Source organism: Phyllostomus hastatus, unplaced genomic scaffold (genome assembly GCF_019186645.2).
Source record: "Phyllostomus hastatus isolate PE091 unplaced genomic scaffold, TTU_PhHast_1.1 phas_contig_210, whole genome shotgun sequence".
Taxonomy (NCBI): Eukaryota; Metazoa; Chordata; class Mammalia; order Chiroptera; family Phyllostomidae; genus Phyllostomus; species Phyllostomus hastatus.
Window position 1 is genome coordinate 31,248,864 of NW_025333737.1, and position 26,777 is coordinate 31,275,640.

The 26,777-nt window shown below is 49.7% G+C and overlaps 3 protein-coding genes across 7 annotated transcripts; all 3 read left to right on the forward strand.

Moving 5' to 3' along the window:
- On the forward strand, positions 1-9,752 carry RUNDC1 (RUN domain containing 1). Of its 2 annotated transcripts, XM_045837608.1 has the most exons (6): positions 1-606; positions 3,118-3,123; positions 3,955-4,113; positions 5,600-5,798; positions 6,422-6,541; positions 6,965-9,752. In XM_045837608.1, the coding sequence occupies exons 1-6, from the start codon at positions 109-111 to the stop codon at positions 7,828-7,830; spliced, it is 1,848 nt and encodes a 615-aa protein (XP_045693564.1). In that variant the 5' UTR covers positions 1-108; the 3' UTR covers positions 7,831-9,752. The 2 variants fall into 2 exon arrangements, with proteins under 2 accessions (XP_045693564.1, XP_045693565.1); XM_045837609.1 differs by lacking the exon at positions 3,118-3,123 and having other exon boundaries at positions 6,965-9,750.
- A 2,811-nt stretch (positions 9,753-12,563) lies between these two features.
- Positions 12,564-14,870, forward strand: RPL27 (ribosomal protein L27). Of its 3 annotated transcripts, none has more exons than XM_045837616.1 (5): positions 12,564-12,659; positions 12,903-12,985; positions 13,868-14,037; positions 14,559-14,669; positions 14,779-14,870. In XM_045837616.1, exons 2-5 carry the CDS (start codon positions 12,905-12,907, stop codon positions 14,825-14,827), a joined length of 411 nt encoding a protein of 136 aa, XP_045693572.1. In that variant the 5' UTR covers positions 12,564-12,659; positions 12,903-12,904; the 3' UTR covers positions 14,828-14,870. The 3 variants fall into 3 exon arrangements, with proteins under 3 accessions (XP_045693572.1, XP_045693574.1, XP_045693573.1); XM_045837617.1 differs by lacking the exon at positions 12,564-12,659 and adding an exon at positions 12,700-12,737; XM_045837618.1 differs by lacking the exon at positions 14,779-14,870 and having other exon boundaries at positions 14,559-14,673.
- Positions 14,871-16,962: 2,092 nt separating this feature from the next.
- Positions 16,963-26,774, forward strand: IFI35 (interferon induced protein 35). Of its 2 annotated transcripts, none has more exons than XM_045836971.1 (7): positions 16,963-17,116; positions 24,921-25,037; positions 25,418-25,565; positions 25,634-25,740; positions 25,842-26,031; positions 26,127-26,233; positions 26,447-26,774. In XM_045836971.1, exons 1-7 carry the CDS (start codon positions 17,096-17,098, stop codon positions 26,639-26,641), a joined length of 885 nt encoding a protein of 294 aa, XP_045692927.1. In that variant the 5' UTR covers positions 16,963-17,095; the 3' UTR covers positions 26,642-26,774. The 2 variants fall into 2 exon arrangements, with proteins under 2 accessions (XP_045692927.1, XP_045692928.1); XM_045836972.1 differs by having other exon boundaries at positions 24,957-25,037.
- The last annotated feature ends 3 nt before the right edge of the window (positions 26,775-26,777 follow it).

The following is a 26,777-nucleotide window of genomic DNA, read 5'->3' on the forward strand; positions in this document are numbered from 1 at the left end:
ACTCGGTGACACCTGAGCCCCGCCCACTCGCTCTCGGGGTTCCCAGCCCACGCGCCGTTGCCAAGGCAGCAAGGGGGCGCGGCTGACGTGCGGGGCGTTTCCGGGAAGATGGCGGCTGTCGAAGTGGCTGAGGAGCCGGTAACGGTGCTGGCGGCGGCTGGACCGAAGGTGAAGGACGAAGAGGAGGAAGAAGAGGAGTCACTGCCACCGTGCGAGGCGGTGCGCTGGGCCCCGGTGGGGGCGGTGGCGGAGGCCGGTCCTGGGACGACGGCGTTCTCGGAAGAGGCGGCTGCCGAGGATCCCGGCGCGACCCCGGGCTCCCCGCCGGACTCGCCGGGCCGGACACTGCGGCGGCTGCGGGCTGAGCGGCGGCGGCTGGACTCGGCGCTGCTCGCGCTGTCCTCGCACTTCGCGCAGGTGCAGTTCCGCTTGCGCCAGGTGGTGCGTGGGGCGCCGGCGGAGCAGCAGCGCCTCCTGCGCGAGCTCGAGGACTTTGCCTTTCGCGGTTGCCCTCATGTCCTGGGATACTGGGGGCCCGAGGATCCCACCAGCGACGAGAGTGACGGACTGCCGGGGAACCGGCCGCAGTTGCGGGGCGAGGACCAGGTGAGCAGCTGGGGCCGGGCCCCGAGGGATGTGGGACTAGGAGGGATTGGGTGGGGGGCGACGATGCTGCTGCTGATGGAGGTAGTAGTGGTGAGAAGCCTACCTGTCCAGGTGAGTGAGTATACGCGTCCGGGACGTGAAGGTTGAGACAGGTGTGCGGAGCCCGCCGAAGGGCAGGAGGACCGAGAAGCATGGGAGGGAGATGTCCACCGAAGGTGTGATGGCGTGAAGGGCAGAGGAGCAGTAGGCAAAGAGGGTATTCAGAGGGCACTAGAGCACCCTACCAAAACAGTGCTGCTCCTGCTCACCTTACCAGGTACTTAAGTCCTGGCACATTTGCTAATAGAATGCCCCGACCCTGGGGATTGGGGAAATCGGCTAGTGAAGAGCAAGTGAATGGAAATCATAGAAATTTAGATCTGCTCTGACCGTGCTTTTCTGGAATCGACAGAATCTCTCATCTTTAGACTTGTGTGATTGAGAGCTTTGGTGAATAGCAGAGGATCTAAGTAATTAAGAAGAAACACAGCCCCTGATTACACAACTCCTGAGTTTTCCAATGCTGGTATTTCAAAACTCCTTCCCCAGTCTGCTTCATAACTAGGTATCCTAAATGAGGTTCCTTTGGTAACTGGCAAGATTCGTTCAGTTAGCCAGCCTCGGGTATGTGAGGAGGATCTGTGTGCCCCACGGAGGGAGCATTGCCTTACAGTCTCCGAATCTCTGGTCGTGTGCAGTTGTAGATCAGTGTTGCAGACATTCACTGTCTTGTCTTTACCTTTTTATTCTTCAGGCTACAACCCACATATGGTTTTCTTCCCACTTTAATTGTTTTTTACCAAGAAGACTTATCAGTAACAGATACTGAATTATTTTAACCTGAAATGTTTCCAATGCAATTCTGTGTTTACTGTTCCACCCACGTACCTGGCAGACTCTGCAGGAATAGAAGGGATTAAAAAAATTCCTGTGGGCCAGGCCCTGCTGGGGTGTGAAGAGCACCAAAGGCTCTCTGTGGATTTGCTCTTTTGGCTGTTCATCTCACTGTTGGAAACAGTACAGCTTTGAGGGAGGGGGGAGTGTAGTGCTCCAAACTACCTAATAAGCAGCTGTAATCTCGTGTGCATATATTGACACATGAACAGGTAGTGCCAAAGTGGGGGAAACGTGTGAACCGAATGATTTACTTCTTTTCCGTTTCTAATTTTTTAAACCAGTATTTTATCTCACTTCATAGAAATCAATTATTTCTTTATTTCCTGCCTTGCCCTGGATCTCACTGCTCTATCCTTTTAAACTCGTTTGCTCACATTCCAGTAAATAGCATACTAGAACTGTTATGGCAAGTGATAGAGTCAGCAAATATTCTCATGAAAACGGAATCAGGATTTATACTGGTTTCTTTCTTCCTTGGCTTCATAAAGTTGGGGTATGATGAAAACACAAGGGAAGTTTACCCATTCTTGCTCCTTGCGCTGGTTAGACAACTTCCTCTAGTCGGAGTTTGTCATGGTCGTCCCCGATTATCTGAGGGGGATACCGTTTGAAGACCCCTCATGGATGCCTGATAGCTTGGGTAGTACTGAATGTATGTACTGTGTTTTATCCTATATCTACATACCTATGATAAAGTATAGTGTATAAATTAGACATGGTGAGAGATTAACAACAGTAACTAATACTAAAGTAGAACAGTTATGACAATATACTGTAATAACAGTTATGTGAAGGGCTTTGGGCCACTAGTAAGTGAAGTGAGGGTTGCCCGAGCACAGACGAGTGTGTTGCTGGCAGCGGTGCCGCAGCAGCCCATCTGACGGCCAGGACGGCTGCCAACTGATGGGCGGGCCGTGGGTGTGGCGTGGATGCCCGAACACTCTGGGCGAAGGGGTGATTCAGGCTCAAGACTTCATAATGCTTCTCAGAATGGTGCACAGTTTGAAAACTTTGAGTTGTTTATTTCTGGAATTTCTTGTGTGATATTTTCAGGCATCGTTGACTGCAGGTAAATGAAACCACGGAAGGTGAAAGCGCTGATAAGGGGGGACTGTTGTGTTTCGAATGTGTCCTTCTGTGCCTGATTCAGTAGCGTAAACTAAATTTGTATCGAGCACTTACCCTGTGCTGGGCCCGGAAGGTACAAAGTCAGAGCCTTTCCCTGGAAGGAGTGCATAGACTGGAGGAAACAGAATCCTAAATAAATAACTGTAATGTGAGCTGAGCTAAGGCAGAAGTGTGTACAGAACCCAGGGAGGAGGAAAGGAGCAGATCTGCCTGGGGAGATCAGGGAACCTCCTCAGAAAGAACAGCCAGGGCTGCATTGAGACAGGAAAAGGAACGGGATTCAGACAAAACACCACAGCACACAGGAAGGCCTGGAGGAGTGTCCTGAGGAAAGGCTTGCTTCCAGGTGGAAGAAAGGTAAAGCAAGAGCATTGCTTTTTAAATAACTTGGACAAAAAGTTAATTTGTTGTTTTCCATTTGTTCTCTCTCATGCCTTACTTCTGGAGGGCTTGGTAAGTACCATCTGAACGTTGAATTTAATATCCTGTCGATTTCTAATTTAAAATGCAGCCTTATACCTGCATGATTTGCTGCGTTTGCTTTGTTTTGATACTCAAGAAAGGTGTGGAAGAACCCGTGTTTGAGTATATATTGGCAAGATCTTACTACCCTGAAGGGATATTAATAATTTCAATGCAGAAACTGCCTGGTGGCCAACAGTGGGGAAAAGAGTCACTGCTCAGAGTAACTTATCAAACATTTAAAACAACCACCACCAAAATTACCTTCCTCCCACCCCCGTCACTGGGCTTTGGATTTTTTTTCATTGCCCCAGGTATCTGTGTTTATTCTTTTGATTATGCAGACATCTGTAATGCATTGGAGGGGCTCTGAATCTTTAAGAAACTGGGTATAAGCTATAAAGCCTTCCTCTACAAATTTAGCTCCGTATTCCCCGCACAAAATTTTCAGGAGTTGCTCTGTGGTGATTGGCTATGGAGGATAGCCGGGCTAGTTCCGGGAGGCTTTCTTGTCTAAGATAAATTGTCTCGATCCTAACTGGACCTTTGGGGGTGGGGGGGAGCAATTTCAACAAAAGGCCCTCTTGTACTCATATGCTGTTTCCAATGAGGGACACATACTTTCTTAAAGAAAACACAATGTTAATAAATTTTCTTGTATGAAATTATTATTTTTGAGTCTATTTTATAAATTCCATGTTTCACCTGGATTATTTGAAAACCCTTTACATTTTGCTAGTCATTATTCGCTTTAGAGGTTTCTTGATGAGCCCTGAGTTTTCCTTTTCCTGTGAAATAAACCTAAGTCTCTTCTCGTCTTAGAGTGAGCAGGAGAAACGGGAACGTCTGGAGACCCAAAGGGAGAAGCAGAAGGAGCTGATACTGCAGCTCAAAACCCAACTAGATGACCTGGAGACGTTCGCCTACCAGGAGGGCAACTACGATTCCCTGCCGCAGTCCATGGTCTTGGAAAGGCAGCGGGTACGCAGCTGTCAGGGGCGCTTCTGCCCCACCAAGGTCACCTCGCTCCTTCCGGTGTTCGTTCTTCCCTAGGTCGTTTGCCCAGGGCCTTGTGAGAACCCCTTCACTGGCCCAAATCAAAGGGAGGTTTTACCATCACATGGGACCAGTCTTTATTCGCACATGGAAACACAAGTTCCAAAGCTTTATAATACGATGATTGGGCTAAGTCTTTTTGTTGGTTATTATTAATAATACTAGTAGTGATATATAATAATAACTAATACTTTCATTTGATCATTAAAACAGTTCTACTTGAGCATATTATACAATACAAAATAGCGTTTTTCCCCCAAAGCCAGTTGATAAATATGCCAGGAATCCAGACTGACTTTAACGCTGTATTTGAGCAACATCTGGGTAGACAGGTAAATCTGCTGGTAGAAATACAGCTGCAGCCCTGGCTGGTGTGGCTCAATGGATTGAGCATCGGCCTGTGGACCAAGAAGTTGCTAGTTTGATTCCCAGTCAGGGAACATGCCTGGGTTGCAGACCAGGTCCCCAGTCAGGGGCCTGTGAGAGGCAACTGGTTGTTTCCCTCACACATCAGTGTCTCTCCCTCTCTCCCTCCCTCCCACCTCTCTCTCTAAAAATAAATGAAGTTTAAAAAAATTACAAAATATTTAAGCCCTGGCTGGCATAGCTCAGTGGATTGAGCGCGGGCTGGGAACCAAAGTGTCCCAGGTTCGATTCCCAGCTAGGGTACATTCCTGGGTTGCAGGCCATAACCCCCAGCAACCACACATTGATGTTTCTCTCTCTCTCTCTCTCCCTCTCTCTTTCTCTCTCTCTCTCCCCCTCTCCCTTCCCTCCCTAAAAATAAATAAATAAAATCTTTAAAAAAAAAAATTACAAAATATTTAAAGAAAAGAAATACATCTGTAGCTTCTCCTACATGTGTGTCTCTCTGTGATGTGGCTGCTTCTCTGGCGGGAGTTACGTTACATACATAGATTTCATTGTCCCTAGCATTGTCACTAGGATATTTTGGCTGTAGTGTACCTTGATGTTTTGTAAAGATTTTTCTTTTGTTGCCTAGCATAGGACAAGCAGGGATGAGAGGCCAGAAACTAAGAGAATAGACCAGTATTTATTCTCTTGGGGACCTTGGGGGAAGCTGATATGAGGGTTTTTGGGTCATCAGCCACTTGGGGTTATTCACACTGTCGGTCTCCCGAGTGGAGATTGCCTGGCCCGGTGGGACGTCTGCAGTGAGAGGAGCCGTTTCTGTCAGAGAGGAACCCGAGGTTCTCGTCACTGGCATAGAAGGAGAAGGTGTCCCCTTACCTCGATCAGCAGCTGTATCATTTGTCTCACAAATTTGGGAGCTATCAATGTCTTTGATTTCTATTTAAGTGTAGGAGGTATGCTAATAAAGATTCTCCTTCTTCCTAATCTTCTCTCTGAAAATTCCAAAGGGTGTGCTCATTGCTTGTGGTCTTGATAGGTGATCATAGACGAGTTAATAAAGAAACTGGACATGAACCTGAATGAGGACATCAGTGCACTGTCCACCGAAGAGCTTCGGCAGCGGGTGGACGCAGCTGTGGCTCAGATCGTGAACCCGGCCCGAGTGAAGGAACAGTTGGTTGAGCAGCTGAAGACTCAGATCCGAGACCTCGAGATGTTCATCAGCTTCATCCAAGGTCAGAGGAGGGTGGACAGACGCTGTGGTGATTATATGTGTTATAAGGGCTAACACCTAAAGGTGCCAGTCTTGATGTACTATTTAAGAGATGCGGTCACTTAGTAAGGGAGCCAGCATAGTAGAGTGGAAAGAACATGGACTTGAGAACCAGATAGCTAAATCCCAGCTCTGCCGTTTACTGACTTCATATCCTTGGGCAGGTTCCTAACCACCCTCCTCACCCATGAAATGATTCATGCTTCCTTCACTCAACAAATATTTATTGAGCCAACTATAATATGGCAGTCACTGTTCTACACAATTAAATAAGATATATGTGTAAGTCTTGTCATGTAGTAGGCATTAGTAAATATTCTTCCTTTAAAAATCTGCCACCAAGCCCTGCCCTGGCTGGCATAGCTCAGAGGATTGAGCATGGGCTGTGAACCAAAGGGTCTCCAGTTCAATTCCCAGTCAGGGCACATGCCTGGGTTGTGGGCCAGGTCCCCAGTAGGGGGCGCACGAGAGGCAACCACACGTTGATGTTTCTCTCCCTCCCTTCTCAGTGTAAGTTAAATTTTTTTAAAAATCTGCCATCAAGAGGCTAAAGAAGTATCTTCTCTCTGTAACTTCTGACTCCAGATGAGGTGGGAAGCCCACTGCAGACAGACAGTGGGCGCTGTGAGTGCAAGGCCGGTGGGAAGACAGGAAACGGCTCCACCAGAACTGGCAGCAGCAGATTGCCTGCAGGAAACAGCAAAAGTAAGTACAGCTCTCAGATCAGGCAACTCTGTAGAGACAGAAAGTAGATTTGTGGTTGCCCAGGGCTCAGGGCAGCTGGGAAGAAGTGGGGAGTGGGAAACGCTAATGGTACACGGTATCTTTTTGGGATGATGATTACACAACTCTGTGAGTATACAAAAACCACTGAATTGTACACTTTAAATGGGTGAATTGTATGGTATATTAATTATATTTCAAGATAACTGTTATCAACAGAAAAAAGAAGTTCAGTGGTATCCTTAACTGAAAAAAGTAAGCCCAGGGACATCCTGGTTGGCTCTTGGCTTTACGTGGGACCCACACATAGCTCAAAAGCAAGACTTGATCCCAACTTGTGACTTCTTGAATGGACCCCTGTGTCACTGTGGCCCTAACTGATGCGTCTTTGTGCTTTCCAAACAGCAAAGGCAGAAGACGTGAAGAGAGTTCAGGAGACGGGGCTGCACCTCATGCGGCGGGCGCTGGCAGTGCTCCAGATGTTTGCCGTCAGCCAGTTCGGCTGCGCCACGGGCCAGATCCCACAGGGCCTGTGGCCACGGGGCCAGGCCGACAGGGACTACTCCCCCTTACTGAAGAGGCTGGAGGTGTCAGTAGACAGAGTGAAGCAGCTAGCCTTAAGGCATCAGCCACACGACCACGTCATCACCTCTGCCAACCTCCAGGACCTCTCTCTGGGGGGCAAGGACGAGCTGACTACCGCAGTGCGGAAGGAGCTGACAGTGGCCGTGAGGGACCTGCTGGCCCACGGGCTGTACGCCTCCTCCCCGGGGATGAGCCTCGTCATGGCCCCCATTGCTTGTCTGCTGCCAGCCTTCTCCTCGGCCCCCGAGGCCATGCATCCCTGGGAGCTCTTTGTAAAGTACTACCACGCTAAGAACGGCCGTGCGTTTGTGGAATCCCCAGCCCGGAAGCTCTCCCAGTCCTTTGCCCTGCCTGTTACGGGCGGCTCTGTTGTGACCCCCAAGCAGAGCCTACTGACAGCCATCCACATGGTGCTGACAGAACACGACCCGTTTAAGCGCAGCGCAGACTCGGAGTTGAAGGCCCTGGTGTGCATGGCCCTGAATGAGCAGCGTCTCGTGTCCTGGGTGAACCTCATCTGCAAGTCGGGGTCGCTCATCGAGCCGCACTACCAGCCCTGGAGCTACATGGCGCACACGGGCTTTGAGAGTGCCCTCAACCTGCTTAGTCGCCTTAGTAGCCTCAAGTTCAGCCTCCCTGTCGACCTGGCTGTGCGCCAGCTCAAAAACATCAAAGATGCCTTTTGATGGGAGTGCCCTGGCCCTGCCCCAGCACCTTGCTCAGTAAAGACAGATGGTTAGTCTCATAGGCAGAGAGAGCAGGAGGAACAGTTGAAGATGTTCTTTCTAGCCAAATGACTGTGAAGTCTGTTTTCCCTGCCAGCTTGGCATCTCAGAAAGAAATTCTGAGACTCTCTTATTTAAAGGTTCTTTCCTGGTGCGTAACCACAGTGTGCTTGTTGCACATATATTGGAGCCTATATAAAAGAAATCAGTCCTGGCACAGTGTCAGTGCAGCAACCTCTGATGACAGGTCTGATTTTTAGAAAACCCGGGTTTCTCTAACCATTCTCTTAAAGACGGTGAGTGACAACATGAGTGAGTTTTTGGTCCTGGAAGACATTTGACTTGAGGTTCCTATAAATCCAGCTGGGAGCCAAGGTCGGGAGAGGCTATGTATGTACACTCCGCAGCTGCCTCTAAAACTAGGCATGTGGGAATATTCTGAGAACAGCGTTTCTGAGGGAGTTAACCACGAGTTAATTTTAATATGAGCCCTTTTTCATGCGGAGGTAAGAACTGATGTCTGTTCCTAATGAGGTGGTCCCCTCTCACGGCACAGATGATGGTGGTGAGGTTTCAGAGAGGGTTTATAAGGAAAGACAGCTGTCACCTTGTACCATGTTTGTGGCAAGTAATCTTTCCTCCGTGCACCTCCTGACGAGACGCTGGCAGTCTTCTCAGAAGCAGACGTGTCAGAGGTGTACTTCTCAAGAGGACCCTTGCCAGCGAGTCAAGTGGCTGGGAAAACACGTCAGTGACCAGCAGTGACTCCCTCCTGGGCTGAGACTCCCTTTGTCCTGGGGGCTGGATGATGGATGATGGAGGTCTGATGTGCGCTATGCGCTGCAGCGGGGGTGGGAGCGGTGACACGCTGCTGCTGACGGACAGGGGAGGGCTGAGCGCTACACTGTAAAACCGACTCCAGAGCAGTCCGAGTCGGTCCTCGTGTGTTAGCCGTGTTAGTTCGTATTCGCCACTCGGCCTGCGTATGCTCCAGGGCCAACCAAAGATGGGCAAAGTGTTACCACTTTTTTGAAAACCCAGTGGGCTCCCACACTACTGATTCAGCATGTTTCACGTATTAAATTGCCAGCTGCACTTTATGTCTGCACTGTTATGGTGGTGCATTTTAACTTAATTTTTTCCAGCAACATTATTTAAGATGTATTGTTGAGAATTCATTAGAATTAGTTTTCCTGTGTGAAGCAGAATAAATGGAAATATTGTGGAAAATGATATGTCTGTGGTTGCTAATAAAATCTAGTATTTTGTATAGATTCTCTGTAAAGATCTTAGAGATCCTTGGCTTGGGTTCGTAGGTCGGTCTGGGTGTTATCAGCCCATCTGGGTGAGATCATTTCCTTGAACTGCGTCTGACTCCTGGCCTTCCTGCCTTTTCTCTGCCCTCTGCCCTACTGCCCTCTGCCCTGGATCAACTCAGCTTTGCTGGTGGCTTTTCCCCCCCTGAATAAATTCACTAAAAAGTGCCCTTTATCACCCCATCTCACCCAGGCCTACACTCCCATCCCCACGGCAGACGTCACCACACACACCACTTTGGGAACTGGCACTTTTAAACCCATTTGTCTGGGTATCAGGGTGGGTAATAACTCGTAGAGCCCTGTGTCACCTCAATATTATCTTTTCCTAATCCTCAAACACTAGTTTACATTCAGGCGTTGTGCTAGCATTACGGGGAGGATTTTTGTTTGTGCCATCCTGCTGTCATTCTCACGACCTGTAAGGCAGGACCTTGTTCTCTCCATTTTATAGCCGAGGAAGGATTGCTGCAGAAGGTGGGATATTCTGTCCAGGTCTACATGAAGAGAGAGCTGGGGTTTGAATTCAAGTTGCCCGAGTCCACATCTTACAGTGCAGTTCACACACTATCATATTACCTCATTGAATCACGCCGCTTCTAGATCTTTTGTTTCTCTCTCTCCTTTGTCCACACCCTCCCTCTACCACCACTTCAAGGGAGAGAAGGTATTTTCCACATACCTGCCAGAAACGTCAGCTGCCAAAGAACTGGGCTGCAGGGAGATGGGCAGACAGTCTTTGCTCTGCCCAGCTCTGCGTGAAGCAGAGATGTGTGGACACAGACAGTCCCGCCAGCATCCCGGCAGATGCCCGCCAGTCACTGGTACCATCTGCATTATAACAGGACGGAGCTCCGCCCTCGGCTTGGGGTGAGGCAGACAGGACAAGGGAGGAGAGGAGGAACAGTCAGCCAGTCTAAGGATGTGCAAGTACAGGGTGAAAAAGAGCCATGGGCATGTATCCAATGAAAGGGCAGGGTCTGTAGTAAAGATTGCTAAGGTGCTCTGTATTTATTCACTATTGAGTGCCTACCAACTGCCTGGGCCAGGCTAGATGCTGAGGAAAGAGAAGAAAAACATACACCCTGCTTTCAAGGAACATGTATCTAGCTAAGGAGATACCAAGCCAAACAGAGACTTGGGTGGCTTTTTAAAACACATATTGCGGGGTCCCATCCCCAGATTGTTTTATCCAGTCACTCTGGAATGGGGCCTGAAAATTCACATTTCTAGTAAGTTCCCAGGTTTTGCTGCTTTACTAGTCCGGAGACTGCACTTTGAGAACCATTGATCCAAACCAACTAAGATTTGTTCCATAATAAAGATAAGTATAGATTAGATTGCTGAGGGAACACAGAAAAGGGGGAGATTAATTCTGCCTGGGAGAATTCCGAAATGGTCCTGAAGGGTACATAAGATGTTGCCTGGCTTAGGAGGATACAGCAAAGGAGGATAAAGACACACGCAACAGCCTGAGTGAAGACCCCAGGGCTCAGAAGCGCTTGGAATGCTGAGTAGTTGAGCTGGAAGGAACCCAAGGGGTACAGGAAGGGTATGGAGGAGTCAGGATCTCATGCTAGAGGAAAGGAGTGTTCAAACTTTGGTACAAAGAGCTAACAAAGTATTTCAGGCAGGTAAGTGGTGGACTTGAGAGCTGGGTTTAGAGAAGTTTCTCAAAACTAAGACATACATATCACATGGCCCTGCTCCAGAACTGAACTGGAATCTTTGGGTTACAGATGCATCTGTAATAAGCACCCCAAGCAATTCTGACCCACATAAAAGTTTACGGAGGGACTGGAGAAGAAAAAGAACCGAGGCTGGATCAGTTAGGGAGCAGGTGGAAACAGAGAGAAAAAAAAAGACTTAAAAGATAAGGCAAAATTCACAGGGTTTAGTTACTGAGTTGATGGGGAGAGTGCGTGTGAGATGAATCTAGGCAATTACAAGGTTTCAGGGTTTGGTCTGCATTTCCAAGGGAGCAACAGCAAGAGGCGGAAGCAGATAAGAAGGCCAGGAGAAGACCATGCAAGTAGAAATGGACAAACGGGGTAGTGTGTTGTAGTAGGGAGGGCACTGGGTTTGGGAATGGGGGGACCTTGCTCTGTGTGACCAGTTCTGTGACTTTGCTGCTGTGGAACTGTCACCTTTGAGAGGACTGAGTAGGTGACCCCTGAGGTCCCTTCCAACTCTAAAATGTCATATTCCAAATTAAAGTAGAAAATATTTTAACTGAATGTAGAAATATAAGTACATAATTAGGGTCATAAACCATTGCAATGGTGTTCTGAGGGCTGCAGGAAAACACTGGTCCCTGAAGAACCTCAAGAAGAGAACTGGCGAACCTGATTGGTCCCACATCTTGCCCAAGACCAGTCTTACAGACTTTTCAATGCTGAGATGAGCAAAAACTGTAAAATGGTTTCTTTTTCTTTTGCACTCAGAAGACACCTAAAGAACCATCTAAAACCACTTGCAGTAAGTAGTGGAAATTCCGTCTGAGAGCCAAATAGACCTGAGTTCAATCCTAGATTTGACTCTATTGATTAGGCTCAACCTCAGAAAGATAAATGACTCTTTCTGAATCTCAGTTTCCTCAAGTCTAAATGGGAAGAAAATATGCAAGATGCAGAGCTGCAAGAATTAAACAGGCTAGACTTAACTAGCACCGAGTAGGTGCTCACTATGGTGACAGGGTAAACAGGCAGGCTCAGAAGGACTGCCTGAGTCTGTGTCCCAGCTCCATCTTACTAGCTGTGGACTTTGGGCAAATTAATTTCTCTAAGCCACAGTTTCCTCACCTGTAGCATGGAGATAACAGTACCCATCTCCCAGTGTTGTTACGAGGGTCAAATGAAATAATATACATAAAAAGACGAACTCGCCTTAACACAGGGTAAGCGGCTGCTATCACCATCATCGTCCTTCTCCTCCACTGCCTCTTCTAGCCTGGAGCGTTTAAACATCACGACGCTGTCGGGGACAATGCCCTTGTTTGACTGATGTTCGTTTCTCCCTCCTTAGGCCTAACAGTTCACAAGGTGGACACTGAAAAATGTCCCATTTGGTCCCCTGACTCTTCCAGAGGAGGCCAGTAAATCTCAAACTGGGACCCCTCCTAGCGCCAGAGAAAAGAACTACAACCAAGGGGGCAGCGGAGCCGCTGACTCAAAAGCCTGCGAACATACATACTAGCCTTCCACGCTCTTGCATCCGTGTGCGAAAGACGCCACTCGGTGGCTTTTTGCTGCCAGTGGATCTGCTGATAAAGTTTGATTTGAATAAATAAGAGACCAGCACCCGCTTTTCCCTAAGCGCTCCTTCCGCCAACAACCCAGAGTCTGAGCGACGCGCAATAGGCGGGTCGAGACTTACGGGGCCGTACCGGAAGTGAGATCACATCTCCCCCGGGGTGAAAGGTTAGCGGAAGTGTGGTTCTTTCTTTTCTACGCTAGGCCCTAGTGGCTGCAGTCGGTGAGTGGAGAGTAGGGGAGGGTCTTCCAATCCACCGCCATCCGCGGCCTGGGGGGTCGAGTTGTAGGACGGTACCGAGTACGTTCCGTTTCTCGGTCTCTGGCGGTTTCGTAGCGAATCCTGTCCTGTGAGCAGGCCTGCGGGGGCCGGGGCCAGGACGGCAGTAAGCGCAGCCTGAAGCTCCGGCCCCGCACGCAACCTGGGCTTGCGAATTTCTCAGTGGCCCCTTTTTCCTTTCTGCAGAAATGGGCAAGTTTATGAAACCCGGGAAGGTGGTGCTGGTCCTGGCTGGACGCTACTCCGGACGCAAAGCGGTCATCGTGAAGGTACCAGCCGCGCGAGCCTGTATGCCCGTGTTTCCCGGGAATCGGGCCGGTTTCGGAGGGCGGCGAGCTTGGAATGCAAGAACTAGTTCAGGACGGGAACCCTTGAGCATTGCGGGTGGAGGAGGGATTGAAGAGAGCTTTTGGAAGAGGGAAGTGGAGAATAAAAACAAAAGAGCTCAATTGGGCACCCACATCAGGACGTGTCCTGTACGCAGGAGACCTGAAATAGTCATTACGGCCAGCGTTCACTGAACGCTTGTTCGGTGCCTGGCACACTGATTGACAGGTGTCTTCGTGTCCGTTCCTTGCCGGAACCATAGGGGATTCGTTTGGAGAGGGTCACTGATTCACCTGAGGTCGAGCAGGGAGTAAGGGCTGCAGCTGGGATTCGGGAAAAACAGGAGGAAGTATTTACGCCCCAAATGGCCATTGAGCATGTTATGCCGTTCTGGGTGTGTGGGGGACACGGGCACTCGTGGTTCCTCGGCCCCCGCCTGCTTGAGGCCGGTCTCTGGGCATAGCCAGCCAGTTCGGGGACCCTCCCTCCACCCCCTTCCAGCAGAGCCCTCCGGGTGGAGGAAGTTTAGGATTGTCAAGACCTAAGAGGCAGTGCTTGGGGCGGAGCGAGCCCTGCATAAATGTTAGCTGTTGTTTTAAATCTCTGACTGCTGGGAGCCTTTCCAGATCCTCCCTGGTGGGCATGAATCCCGCCCTCACCCCTACTGCCCTTCACTGTCTGCTTCGGGTGGTTTCCTTCTGTAGGATGGTGGGTCTCAGAGACCTGGGAGCGGGGGTGACCCTTCGATGCCTGCTGTGCTTGCAGCTGGCACAGGGCCTAGGTGGGCGCCGAACTGATAACAAATGTCATTCTTGCTCTTTCAGAACATCGACGATGGCACGTCAGACCGCCCCTACAGCCACGCTCTGGTGGCTGGCATTGACCGCTATCCCCGCAAAGTGACAGCCGCCATGGGCAAGAAGAAAATCGCCAAGAGGTCTAAGATCAAGTCTTTTGTGAAAGTGTATAACTACAATCACCTCATGCCCACGAGGTGAGCATTTCAGGGATGGGAATGAAAGTTCCTGTTTTCTTTACCCGCCTGTCCGTCCGCCTTGCTGGGTAAGAAGACAACCTTGCAACCATCCAGTGTGGGGGAAATTCTCAGTCTTGAGTAAAGGTTTGTTTCCCTTGTTTCCATCCACTGCAAACTCGGGCATGGGATGCGGCCCGCCCTCCTCGAGGCAGACCCTGCACTGGCAGAGCCTGACCAGGACCGAGTGCAGTGAGACAGCATGGTAGCCACCGCCCACCGTCACAGTGCAGTTCTGTTAAAGTGATGCTGCTTAGCAAGAAACTGAGTAGTTGGGAGAGTTGAGAATGAAGCGTGAGCTTTTTCAGTGGCTTAAATCTATGTAAATGAGTCCACTGATATTGGAGATCTCCCAAGCCTGTCATCAGGACTCTGGGGCAGCTTTTAATTACCGCTCCCATGGAGTCAGATCCTGGCACTCAGCGTCCCAGGAGGATGTGGTAGCATGTGAGCTGATCCTGCCTCCTCTCTGTTGCCCCCAGATACTCTGTGGATATCCCCCTGGACAAAACTGTCGTCAACAAGGACATCTTCAGGGACCCTGCTCTGAAACGCAAGGCCCGACGGGAGGCCAAGGTCAAGTTCGAAGAGAGGTAAGCTAGGGTCTGGTGGTGGCTGTTGGGGTATGGTGTCACTAATTCCCATGAAGGGGATTTCGTCTCTTCATTCCTCTTCTCATTGGTGACCTCTTTTCCTCTCTAGGTACAAGACCGGCAAGAACAAATGGTTCTTCCAGAAGCTGCGGTTTTAGATCTTTTTTGTTTCAGTCATTAAAAATCCAAAAAAAAAATCCATGTGTCTGCCTGTTGCATGTATTATTAGTCTGGGAAAGGAGCACAGTCATAAGATGAAACACGAGTGGGTGAGGGGCTGTGGGAAAATGCAAACATATAAAAGCTAAATCCGCCTCTGTGGTTATCAGCCCGAGCACTAGTCTGAGTCTCACGAAGGGTGAAGTGTGATCTGCTGAACAGCTTCCCAGGAGGGCCCCAGCTCACATTCTGAGGGGCAGAGATGTCCCACCATCCCTGGCCTCTGCTGGCACCTAGAGAACCTGCACCACCCGCCCCCATAACCAGTTGTGATGGCCAGAGGCCCCTCTGACCAGGTGGGCACAGGCTACCCTGGATTGAGAACTAACCTTAGGTTCTCGAACCTTGCAGTGGTGGTTTGACAAACCGGAGTCCCTCCCTGTGATTTGGATTTGGTTGGAGAATCTCTAGCTGGTTCTCCGATGAGGACCACACGGAGGGGAGTGGAGGCCCAGAGCCACAGTTCTTAGTGGAACTGAGGAGAGGTCCCCTAACAACCTGGCCAGCAGAGACTGGCAATGCCAGGAAAGGATGATTCAAGGGGTGTGGGACACTTGGGACCCTGTTTTACAGATGAAATAGGCTCTCCAGCTGAGCTGGTTGTAAGTCACTAGAAGAAACTAGAGGCCAAGGGCCTGTTTGCCAAGCCTGAGGCACTTACCACGCTTCTACCTGAGGTGGGAACCTTGAGAAAGAGGCCCAATAAGTACCTCGGTGTAAAAACCCTGGACTAGGTGAAAATACTAGGAAACATCACTTTGTACATTCATTTTGGCTTCTCACCTTTATGTGTTGGGCATCTCTTACTGAGACACTCCTGTTAGCTTGTCTACTCAGTCACAAATGAAAAGGAATTTAAACTCTCCTTTGACTAAAAGTTCAAATTGTTGCACTGTTTGGTGTGGCTCAGTGGATTGAATGCAGGCCTGCAAACCAAAAGGTCACCAGTTCGATTCCTGGTCAGGGTACATGCCTGGGTTGCGAGCCATGTCCCCGAGTGGGCAGCGTGTGTCTCACACTTTGATGTTTCTCGCCTCCCTTCCCATCTCAAAAAAAAAAAAAAGGTCTCTGCCTCAAGTACAAGTTCAAATGTCCAACCAGGTTTGGATACATACTTCACTTTCTATAATGTGACATTGGGCAAATGTTTATAATAATGTGCTTCAGAAGTTTAGACTCTCATCTGTAAAATCAGTAAAGTAGAACTAAGAGGAATTGTTTTAAATACTGAGTTCAGGCTTTGGGACCATGTGAGAGGCAACCACACACTGACGTTTCCCTCTCTCCCTCCTTTCCCCTCTCTGTATAAATAAAATCTATATATATATATATATTTTTTTGAAGGTTAAAAAGGCTTTTACTTTTCTTATATTTTTAATTCTGTTTTAATCATTGTTCAAGTAGTTTTCTGTTATATATTTTTTAATTTAAAAAATAAATAAAGATTAGCCCTGGCTGGCATAGCTCAGTGGATTGAGCGCGGGCTGCGAACCAAAGCATCGCAGGTTCGAGTCCCAGTCAGGGCACATGCCTGGGTTGTAGGCCACAGCCCCCAGCAACTGCACATTGATGTTTCTCTCTCTCTCTCTCTCCCTCCCTTCCCTCTCTAAAAATAAATAAAATCTTGTAAAAAAAAGTAAAACCTTTTTTTAAAATTTAAATAAAGATTGAGTTTAATTCATGCAAAGCAGAACCAGTACTGGGCACAAAACAGCCCTCAACAAATTAGGTATTATGACAGCTTTGTGAACTTGACGGAGATTTGTTCTGGTTGCATTTGTCATTCAATTGTTTCATCAATGTCTACATGTGCCTGGCATGATTCTGAGCTGTAGGGAAATATCTATTAACAAAGCAGACGAAATTCTACCAGTGGCCTGCTGGGATCGACAGGGTATGAATGGCTGATTGGGGCCAGAATTCAGTTTGTATTTCAAAAGGTAGCTTCCCCTGAGGCTCATAGCAGAGCAAAGTCGACCTAGAGACCAGAAAGGCTCCTCCTAGGGGTGGGGAAAAACCAGCTGGGGGCGTGTGAACACGAAAGGGCAGGGATTTATCTGAAATGAAAGTGGAAGTAAAGAGCCAGCACGCAGAGCCATTTGAACTGCATCTCAGAAGGTAGACCCCAGACTTCAGTCTGGTGGCTTCTGCCCCTTTGTTTCCAGCTCTGAAGACGCAGGCGGCCCTGCCACCCAGACCCCAGACCCATGTCAGTGACTGAAGACAATGTAAGTGAGGAGGACGCTGTTGGGGGTCGGGAGCAGCAGAGGAGCGCTCCTCTCGGCAGGGCTGGGTGGCCAGGCCGCTCCCCGTCCACCTGCTGGAGCTGCTGAGAGTCTAGGGAGAAGCCTGGCTGGGTTTTCCTCTCCCCTGGGTAGCTCAGTTGGTTAGAGCCTTAACCCAATACACTAGGGTTTCTGGTTCGATCCTCACGTGGGGCACATACAAGAGGCAGCCAATGAATGCACAGGCAGGTGGAGCAACAAATGGATGTTTCTCTATGTAAGATCAATAATTTTTTTTAAATCTTTTAGAAAAGACGATAAATCAATGAATGCATAAATAATTGAAATAACAAAATAAATGGAACAAATTGATGTTTCTCTCTAAAAAATCAATAAAAAATAAATAAAAGAATTGCTCTAATGACAATTCTAAACATTTAAGAAATGTTCTCATTCTTAACTTCCTGAGATCTTCCCCAGCAAATTCTGCTTCTCCTTGTAGTTGCATCCCAACCTTGGGCCCTCCTCCCGCTCAGAGGAAGAAGTGTACCTCCTCCGAGAGCTAACCTCCCCCTGCCTGTCATGCCACCATTTCCTGGCCTGCACACGCCCAGACTCACGCCAGACTCGGCTCTGTGAGGACCGGTCCCTGGTCTGGCCGGTTCACTCTCGATCCCCAGTGCCTGGCACGGTTCCAGGCATGCAGCAGACACTCAATAAACAGCTGATGGATGAATGAGTCTCATCCACTCTCCAGTTACGTCCGTCTTTCCTTCCCTGATAGCACCCTGTTACCAATACACTTAGAAATTTTTCATTTGCCCTTTCAATGTCACATGAAAGACCACGGGCTCTAGCGCCAGCCCGCCTGGTTCCAAATCCTGGTCCCTGCAACTGTGTGGCCCTAGGCAAATTATTCTTCTCTCTAAAGCTGTCATCTAAGCCCCATTTCCTTATCCATAAGATGAGTATTGTAGCCCTGGCCAGGTGGCTCAGTTGGTTGGAGCGTCATCTCATACATCAAAAAGTTGGTGGTTTGATCCCCAGTCAGGGCACATACATAGGTTGCGGGTTTGATCCACACCCGGGGTGCAAAGGGAAACAACCAATCAATGTTTCTCTCTCTTTCTCTTTCTTTGTCTCTCTTCCTCTCTCTCTCTCCCAAATAAATAAACATATCCTCAGTTGAAGACTTTTAAAATGTTTAAAATATGAGTTATAGCAAAGCTTTCTTATAAGAGTACTTAACTGTAAGAATCCAACTAGATAACCCATAAATTAATACAGTAAAAACACATTTTGGCACATACTAAGCACTTAATACATGTTCATTATTGTTACTATTATCACCACCCTTTTCAGAACCCAGTTCCCCAGGACCATCTTTTTCTTTTTCTTTTTTTTTTTATTTCTATTTTTTAGAGAGAGGGGAAGGGAGGGAGAGGAGAGTAACATTGATCAGTTGCCTCCTGCACGCCCCCAGACGGGGACCTGGCCCGCAGCCCAGGCATGTGCCCTGACTGGGTATCAAACCGGGTACCTCTCATTTCTCAGGCTGGCACTCGGTCCATCCACCAAACCACACCAGCCAGCGGGCAGGACCACCTTGATTCACCCCCACCTCAGGCCTACCTGTCTGCTAAAACTCCTTTAAAGGGCCTTTATGTATTAACTTTCTGGAAAGTGGGTCCAGAAAGCTGGTTTTTTGTTTTAATCACACTAAATTCATTATTGAGAGACGACCTTTATTAATAACATCTTGGTGTCTGTCTTCCCAGAGTTCTTATGCATTAATAAATATCCTTATGAATTAAAACTTTTTAAAATTGTTTAAAGATTTTATTTATTTATTTTTAGAGAGGGAAGGGAAGGAGAAAGAGAGAGAGAGAAACATCAATGTGCAGTTGCTGGGGGCCGTGGCCTGCAACCCAGGCATGTGCCCTGACTGGGAATCGAACCTGCGATGCTTTGGTTTGCAGCCCGCGCTCAATCCACTGAGCTACGCCACCCAGGGCTAAAACTTTCTTTAAAGATTTTACTTATTTACTTTTTATAGAGAGGGGAAGGGGGGAGAAAGAGGGAGAGAAACATCAGTGTGTAAGATATATTGATCAGTTGCCTCGCCCACACCCCCTACTGGGGAACCTTGCCAGCAATCCAGGCCTGTGCCCTGATTGGGAACCGAACTGGTGACCGTTTGGTTCACAGATCAGCACTCAGTCCACTGAGGCACACCAGCCAGGGCTGAATTAAAACTTTTTAAATTGACAGACTAGGCACCCTACCTTATATATAGTTTTATATTTTGCTCTTCTGTCTGATTGTGGGCATTTTCTCCATGCTGCTAAATGTTCATTAATGTCTTTTAATTGCTACATCATATTTTATATTTATTTGGCTATCCCTCTGTGGTTGGACATGTTCTCTTGTTGTAAACAAAGCTACAATAATAAGAATTCTTGTACATGAATTTCTGGCCGTTTCCTTATGATAAGTAGAGTTTGTTTTTTCTCAGTCTCAATGGTCTTTTTCCCATTCTTCATCTTAGTCGGCTTGTTAGCAGCACTTGGCCCAGCTGCTAGGTCCTCCTCTTCCTCTTCCTCCTCCTCCTTGATCTCTCTTCATCCTTCGCGCCTCTCCTCTCAGGTTTCCCCAGCCAGTCCTCTGCATTCTCCTCGGCTGGTTCTTCCTTGTTCCCCTGACCTCCTGGTGTCGGGTGCCCCAGAAATCAGCCCTCGGACCTCTTTTCTGTCTACACTCACCCCTGTTGCTCTCATTTAGCTTTATGACTTTAAATCTCTCTGCATAGGTCATTCCCAAATGCATACTCCCAGCCTAAACCTCTTCCCCGCTGAATGCTAGACTGGTAGAAGCACTGCCACTATAGGTCTCGACCGAGATGTTGAATAGGCACTTCATACTGAGCATGCCCAAAACAATCCCCTAACTTTCTGTCCCAAACTTCTTCGACCCACAGTCTCTCCCATCTCAGCGAATGGCTTTTCTTCCCTCCAGCTTCCAAAAAAGGCTCAGATCCAAAAGCTTAAGAGTCATCCCAGACTCCTCTCTCTCTTCCACACCCTGTTTCTCATCTATCAGCAATTACAGTCTATCTTGACTTTTTTTTTTTTTTTTCACTTTTATAGACTCTTGAGTACTCCTCACCACCTCTGCTGCTACCACCTGGTCACTAACACCACTCACCTGGACTCTGCAATGGCCTCCTCTGTGATCTCCCTGCCTGGGCCGATTCCCCACACCAGTCTGTTCACGTAACAGCCAAGGAATCGTGCTAACACTTAAGCCTGCCTGTGGCTTCCCCCCTCACGTGGAGTAAAAGGCCCTGCGTGATCCCACCCCATTTCCTCTGTGACTTCACTTCCAACCCCTCTCCCTCCCTCCCTCAGTTCCAGCCACACTGCCCTCCTTGCTATCCCCCAGATACACCCAACAAACTCCCACCTCAGGGCCTTTGCACTTGCTGTTCCCTCTGCATGGCTCCTGCTCCTCCTCCTCCAAGTGTGTGCTGAGCTGTCTCAGGGAGGCCTATTCTTATCACCCCATTTAAAACTGTCCTCCGGCATTCTCTGTCCTCCCTTCCCTGCTTTGTTTTTATCCATAACACTTATCACTAACATGATACACATTTTACTTAGCTATTCTGCTTACTGTCTGGCTCATCCCCTAGAATGTAAACTCCACGAGGAAGTTCCGTCTGTTTTGCTCACTTCCGGGGCCCCAGGGCCTAGGACAGGGCCCGGCAAACGGTGGATGTGAATTGACTGTTAAGTGAGTGGGTGAGGAGGCGGTGAGCGGTGAGCAAGTGGCCTGCTGGTGGCCCCCTCCCCTCAGCTCGGTTTCGCCCCTCTTCCTCCTTGGTGTCTGACCCTCCCCAGGCCTGGCCCTGGTGCCGCTCATCTCTGACCGTGTCTTCTGTTTCTTCTCTGCATTCTCTCCTGGCCCCTGACCACGTCGCCTGGAAGAGCGCATTTTTAAGGCTCTTTTCCCCAGAGAGCTCTCCCATCCTCCTGGCTTCGACCACCAGCACGTGCTGTTCCAACCCAGGGTCCTACCCACCAAGTCTTGTCCCTGACCTGGGTCTTCAGTAGCCTTGGGTTTGACTGACTTTGGCTCATTAGTCAACCTTGGTGCATCTCAGGTTTCCTTTTATGGGAAATGGAGTTTATTGAAATAGAAAACACGTGACATAGCACTTACGTGCCAGGCGCCACGTCCAAACGAAATTAAATACAGGTGGAAACAGCTAGTCTGCCCGTTTTACAGGTGAGGAAACCAAGGCACAGAGAGTTAAAAAAAAAAAATCTTGCAGTAGTCACAGGAGCTGATGTAAACCTCAGGGGTCTGGCCCCAATTTGTGCTCCTAACCATTGTCCTAACCTGCCTCCTGCGATGAGCATGGATGGCCTGAGATTTTACCTTATGCGGCGGCGAGGGTCTAAAGTCAGCGAGTAAGGCGGAAGAATGAATGTGTGTAGTGAAAAGTAACCTTACACCATGGACTTAACCCAAAAGCATCCGGTATTTACAGTCTCTCGGGGAGCTCAGTGTAGAGTGGACGGCAGGTTTGTTTCGGTTGAGCTTCAGATGGACAGCGGCTTGCATTTACAGACCACACATGAACAGCCTGTATAGTTGGATTCAAGTGACTGCAATTGACCTGTGTTGTCGTTAAGAGGGTCCTGGAAGAGACAAGTATCAGTTGGGAGTTGGAGACGAGAGGCAGTTTTGTGATAGTTAAATGACCTGGGGCCCAACCCTGCCCGGCACTTAGCAGGCCTGGCCCTCTTTCTTTGCCCCCTGGGCCAGTGGCATTACACCACACTCCCATGGGGCGCCCAGGTCTGCCACCTGGCATCGTCTCTCCGGGTCATTCCCGTCCATCTCCTTAATGCAAACACCCACGGAGCCTGGGGGCTTCTCCTCACGAAACGTAGTCACCCACATGCTCCCTCGTGCCTCCCGCGGGAGCCCCAGGTCAGCTCCTGTCGGGTCAGTGGAAACCGGAGACGGGGAGCCCGCGCTTGCTTCCCTCGCTCCACAGCTCCCGCCCCAGTTCACTAGTTCACTCCGCCGCCACCATTGCCCGGGCCTCGGTCCAACACCACATCCGGCGCCTCACTCCTCCTTTCGGAAATCCCCGCTATTCCCCTTTTCCTGCCTGCTTCACATCTAAACTCTCCGGACTGAGTTTTTCTGTAAATACTCTTATCTATGAAGCTACTGTTTATTTTTATTAAGCTATTTATTAAATAGCATTGCCAATTACCGGATTTTCAACTAAGTATCATTAGATCAAGATTTAAAGCAAGCCCTGGCTGGTGTGGCTCAGTGGGCTGGGGTCGTCCTGTGAACTGAAAGGTCAGGTCGCCGGTTTGATTCCCAGTCAGGGCACATGTCTAGGTTGCAGGCCAGGCCCCCAGCTGGGGGCCTGCGAGACCCAATCAATGGTTCTTTTGCACATCAATGTTTCTCTCCCTCTCTTTCTCCCTCCCTTCCCTTCTCTCTGAAAATAAATAAATAAAATATTTTAATTAAAAAAAAGATTTAAAGCAGAAGTAAAAAGAGATTGGACTGTGGACTGAATCCAGCCCACTAATATGTTTTATTTTTCATATATTTTTTTAAACACGGAGCCATATTTTTTCAAATAAAAATCCAGATTTCTGGTTTTCCTTAAAAATGAGAAGATAAGGGACACCGGGACCTCATTCCCATGGAGAAAATCCCGATTAGAGCTAAGACGAGGCTGCCACTTCAGCGGGGACGTGCTCCCCAGTTTGTCAGAGTCCCCACCACTCCCCATCTCCCTCTCCTGGTTCCCTTGACTCACTGATGTCATCTAACCGGCCCTTAAAGGTATCACGTTTACAACCCCTTGTTTGCAGAAATGTAAAGAATGAGGCACATTTCTCACTAGTCGTAAACCAGCATTATTCAAGCCCTAGCTTTCCTCTGCTTTAAACAGTGAACTCACTGAATGTCTTCCATGCCCTCTGCTATACGCTTCCATCCTATTATGTATTCACTTCATTCATTCAATACACATTTGCCAAGAGCTTGTTTTGTGCCAGGGACTCTACGGAGCACTGGCGATACAGAGAGGACCAGGACACAGGCCCGTCTCCCTTCGTGAGTTCACACGTAGACTCTGGGGTGACCTTATTTACCAGGCTTCCCAACCAACCACAGGGTGCACTCTGCCAGCTGATGTCTGCTCCAACCCACAAACAAAGGTGCGTTTATCCGCATCCTTGGTGTCCTTCCCCTGCCTGTGTTGTCAGCGTGCGGGCGCGCTCTCTCCTTCTCTCTCTCTCTCTCTCCCTGCTCCAAATCACTCCCACCCTGAAAGGCTGCTTGGCACAGCAGAAAGGGTGGCAGCCAAGAGGCAAGCTGGGAGGTGTGGGGTAAATTACTCCCCAACTCTGGGTTTAATTTCTTCATTGTAGAGAACAAATTGGCAGCGAGGAGTCAGACTGCCTAGGACTGAATTACTTCCGGCAAGTCACTCAACCTCTCTGAGCTTCGGTTTCCTCATCTGTAAAATAAGGATAAGAGGGTATTTATCTCATAGGGCTGTTGGTAGAACTGAGTGATAGAATGCATCTAAATGGCTTAGCGCCGGTGTGCGCCCTCTCGGGAGCACGCATGCGCCTTTCTGTCCCTGTTCTTCCCCTCCCAGCACCACCTTGGCCTCTCTCTCCTGAGCTCCGAGGGCCTTTCTTCGGCCTCTGTACCTTGTTTCCTGAGTCCATGCGCCCAGCCGGCTCACTCCTACTACATCTATAGGCTTCTAAATAAACTTTCTCCATACATTGAAAAGAAATTAAAGGTTTTATTTATTTTTAGAGAGAGGGGAAGGGAGAAAGAAAGGAAGAGAAACATGGATGTGTGATCGATAGGTTGCCTCTCACCTGCCCACAACTGGGGGGGCCTGGCCCACAACCCAGGCACGTGCCCTGACCAGGAACTGAACCAGCAAACTTTTTGATTCACAGGCTGGCACTCAATCCACTGAGCCACACCAGCCAGGGCTGAAAAAAAAAGGTTTTTTAAATTTATTTTTTAGAGAGGGAAGGGAAGGAGAGAGAGAGAGAGAGAAACATCAATGTGCAGTTGCTGGGGGTCATGGCCTGCAACCCAGGCATGTGCCCTGACTGGGAATTGAACCTGCGACACTTTGGTTCGAAGCCCGAGCTGAATCCACTGAGCTACGCCAGCCAGGGGAAAATTTTTTTTAATTAAAAAAAAATGGCTTAGCACAATGCCTGACATGTTTGTGCTTAATACATGTTAGCTAATAATATTATGACATTTTGCAATTCTAAGCACTCGCTCCTCCGGGAGGCCTCGCTGGCTGAGTTAACCCCTTTGTGACTGCCCCTCTTCCGAACTCCTGCTGTCCTCCACAGCCATCTGTGTGACTGTGCACAGTCTGGGGCCGTTTTGTACAGGCCTGAGGGATGCCCTGGTCTCCCGCTGCCCTGTGCCAGTACCTAGGACCTCACAGCAGGAGCTCCACCAGTGTTTGTGAAACTCTAGGTCTCCATAATAAACCAGCCACGGCTGCTGCAAAGGCCCCTGCCCTTCAGAGGGTGGCTGAGGCCACCAGGTTCTGAGCAGAGGTGGGCCAGGACCAGCTCAGGGCCCCATCAAGGGGCTGGGTTGTTCTTGGGCTGAGCATCAACTCTGATCCTGGAGAGTCCAGAATAAGCACCCCCGTCCCTGGGCTCATTTCACTGTCCAGGGAGGCCAGTGGACATTTGGTCATTCCCCTCTGCTCGAACAGGCAGACTACAAAGAGAGTCTATTCCACTCCATTCAGAAGGAGCAGATCAGACTCAAGATGAAGCTGCAGCAGCTGCAGAAGCTGAAAGAGGAGCGCCGGAACTCTCCCCAAAACAAGGTAAGCTGGGAGAAGGGGTGGAGCCTGGTAGAAAAAGCCGGAGAGTTCTTAGTTTCATTCCTGGCTGGGCCACTTCTTGCTGTGTGACCTTGACTATGTTACTTGAACTCTCTGGATCTGTTTCTTCATCTGTAAAGTGGAGCTGCCTCCCCCACAGCCTTGTGCAAGGACAAACTAAGATCTTGCATGTGAAGTGCTGGAACAGGCTTGACCTGCTTTCACCCACCCCTTCATCCAGCTCTTCCCTCGTACCCAATAAATGTATTCACCCCTTGTACTCGGTATCATCACGTGGAACTGGGAACGCTTTCTTCCTGGGAGGGAGTGGGGAACTCTCGCACCCTGGAAGGCTGCATCGGCCTCCCCTCCCCCACCTCCAGGTCCCATTCCCAATACCTGAAGTCCCCCTGGTGTTCCGAGGACACACTCAGCAAGGCAGGGAGATGCCCAGGTCTTTGATTTCCGACCTGAAGATCTGCTACCCTCTGCCTGGAGGCTCAGCCCTGGTCACCTTCGATGACCCCAGTGGTGAGCTCTCGGGGAAGTGCTGGGGGGGGGGGAGGCTTCTCAGTGCTGATCCTGCTCCTTCCACCCAGTGGCCAAGCAGGTGCTACAACTAAAGGAGCATAAGATCGACCTGGAACAGTGCCGGCTGCGGGTGCAGGTCCAGCCCGTGGAGCTGCCCATGGTGACAAGCATCCAGGTGAAGGAATGGAGAGTCCCGGGACATGAAGGGGGTGAGGTGCACCTGGACACTGAGGCGTGGGGGTGTGCCTGGGACCATGCCTACTTGTGTCCTCTCAGGTGTCCAGCCAGATGAGTAGCCAGAGGGTGCTGGTCAGCGGGTTTCCTCCTGGGCTCAAGCTGAGTGAGGAGGAGCTGCTGGACAAGCTGGAGATCTTCTTTGGCAAGACCAGGAATGGGGGTGGAGACGTGGAAACTCGGGAACTGCTGCATGGCGGCGGCGTCATGCTGGGCTTTGTTAAGGATGAAGGTAAGGGCCCTACCAGGGGGGTTATGGCAGATGCGTCAGGCCCTGGAGGAAGAAGGCCCTTGGTGCTAAAGGTCTGCCCCTTCCTGTCCCTGCAGTGGCCCAGAACCTGTGCCGGATTGGCCAGTTCACAGTGCCACTGGGTGGGCAGAAGGTCCCTCTGAAAGTCTCCCCCTACATGAGTGCAGAGATTCAGAAGGCAGAGGTAAGTAGGACGGTGGAGACTGGGCCATTCGACCCGTCTGCCTGCCAGAAACTAGCCCAGGGAAGAGTATGAGCCCCCAAACCCTGCTGACCTACCCACTGCCGGCCCTTCCAGGCCTCCTGCCTGTGCTCCCTTGGGCACTGCTTGCTCCCGTCTCTGTCCCTGGCCCCTAGCCCTCACAAGCCTTTGCCCATCTCCCAACTCCTTTTCCAGGTCAGGCCCCAGCCAGTGCCCCAGTCAGTGCTGGTACTCAACATCCCCGACGTCCTGGAAGGCCCGGAGCTGCATGACGTCCTGGAGGTCCACTTCCAGAAGCCCACCCGCGGGGGAGGGGAGGTGGAGGCCCTGACCGCCGTGCCCCCGGGAGAGCGGAGACTGGCGTTGTTCACTGCCTCGGAGTCGGCCTAGGAGCCCGCCCTTCTCACACTGGGCTGGGGCCAGGGACACACGGACGGGCGGGCGAGATCGGGCCAGTCAATGGCGGGCAGGGACTCCAGGTTGCGAAACGCAGCCCCAGAACAGTAAAAGTGTCTGCATGGCAGGA

Coding starts and splice junctions, on each gene's coding strand:
- RPL27 (XM_045837616.1), top strand. CDS start 12,905: ATGGGCAAGTTTATGAAACCCGGGAAGGTGGTGCTGGTCCTGGCTGGA. Junction 12,986..13,867: donor GCAAAGCGGTCATCGTGAAG/GTACCAGCCGCG, acceptor TTGCTCTTTCAG/AACATCGACGATGGCACGTC. Junction 14,038..14,558: donor AATCACCTCATGCCCACGAG/GTGAGCATTTCA, acceptor TGTTGCCCCCAG/ATACTCTGTGGATATCCCCC.
- IFI35 (XM_045836971.1), top strand. CDS start 17,096: ATGTCAGTGACTGAAGACAAT. Junction 25,038..25,417: donor GGAACTCTCCCCAAAACAAG/GTAAGCTGGGAG, acceptor CCCCACCTCCAG/GTCCCATTCCCAATACCTGA. Junction 25,741..25,841: donor CCATGGTGACAAGCATCCAG/GTGAAGGAATGG, acceptor GTGTCCTCTCAG/GTGTCCAGCCAGATGAGTAG.
- RUNDC1 (XM_045837608.1), top strand. CDS start 109: ATGGCGGCTGTCGAAGTGGCTGAGGAGCCGGTAACGGTGCTGGCGGCG. Junction 4,114..5,599: donor TGGTCTTGGAAAGGCAGCGG/GTACGCAGCTGT, acceptor TGGTCTTGATAG/GTGATCATAGACGAGTTAAT. Junction 5,799..6,421: donor GTTCATCAGCTTCATCCAAG/GTCAGAGGAGGG, acceptor TTCTGACTCCAG/ATGAGGTGGGAAGCCCACTG.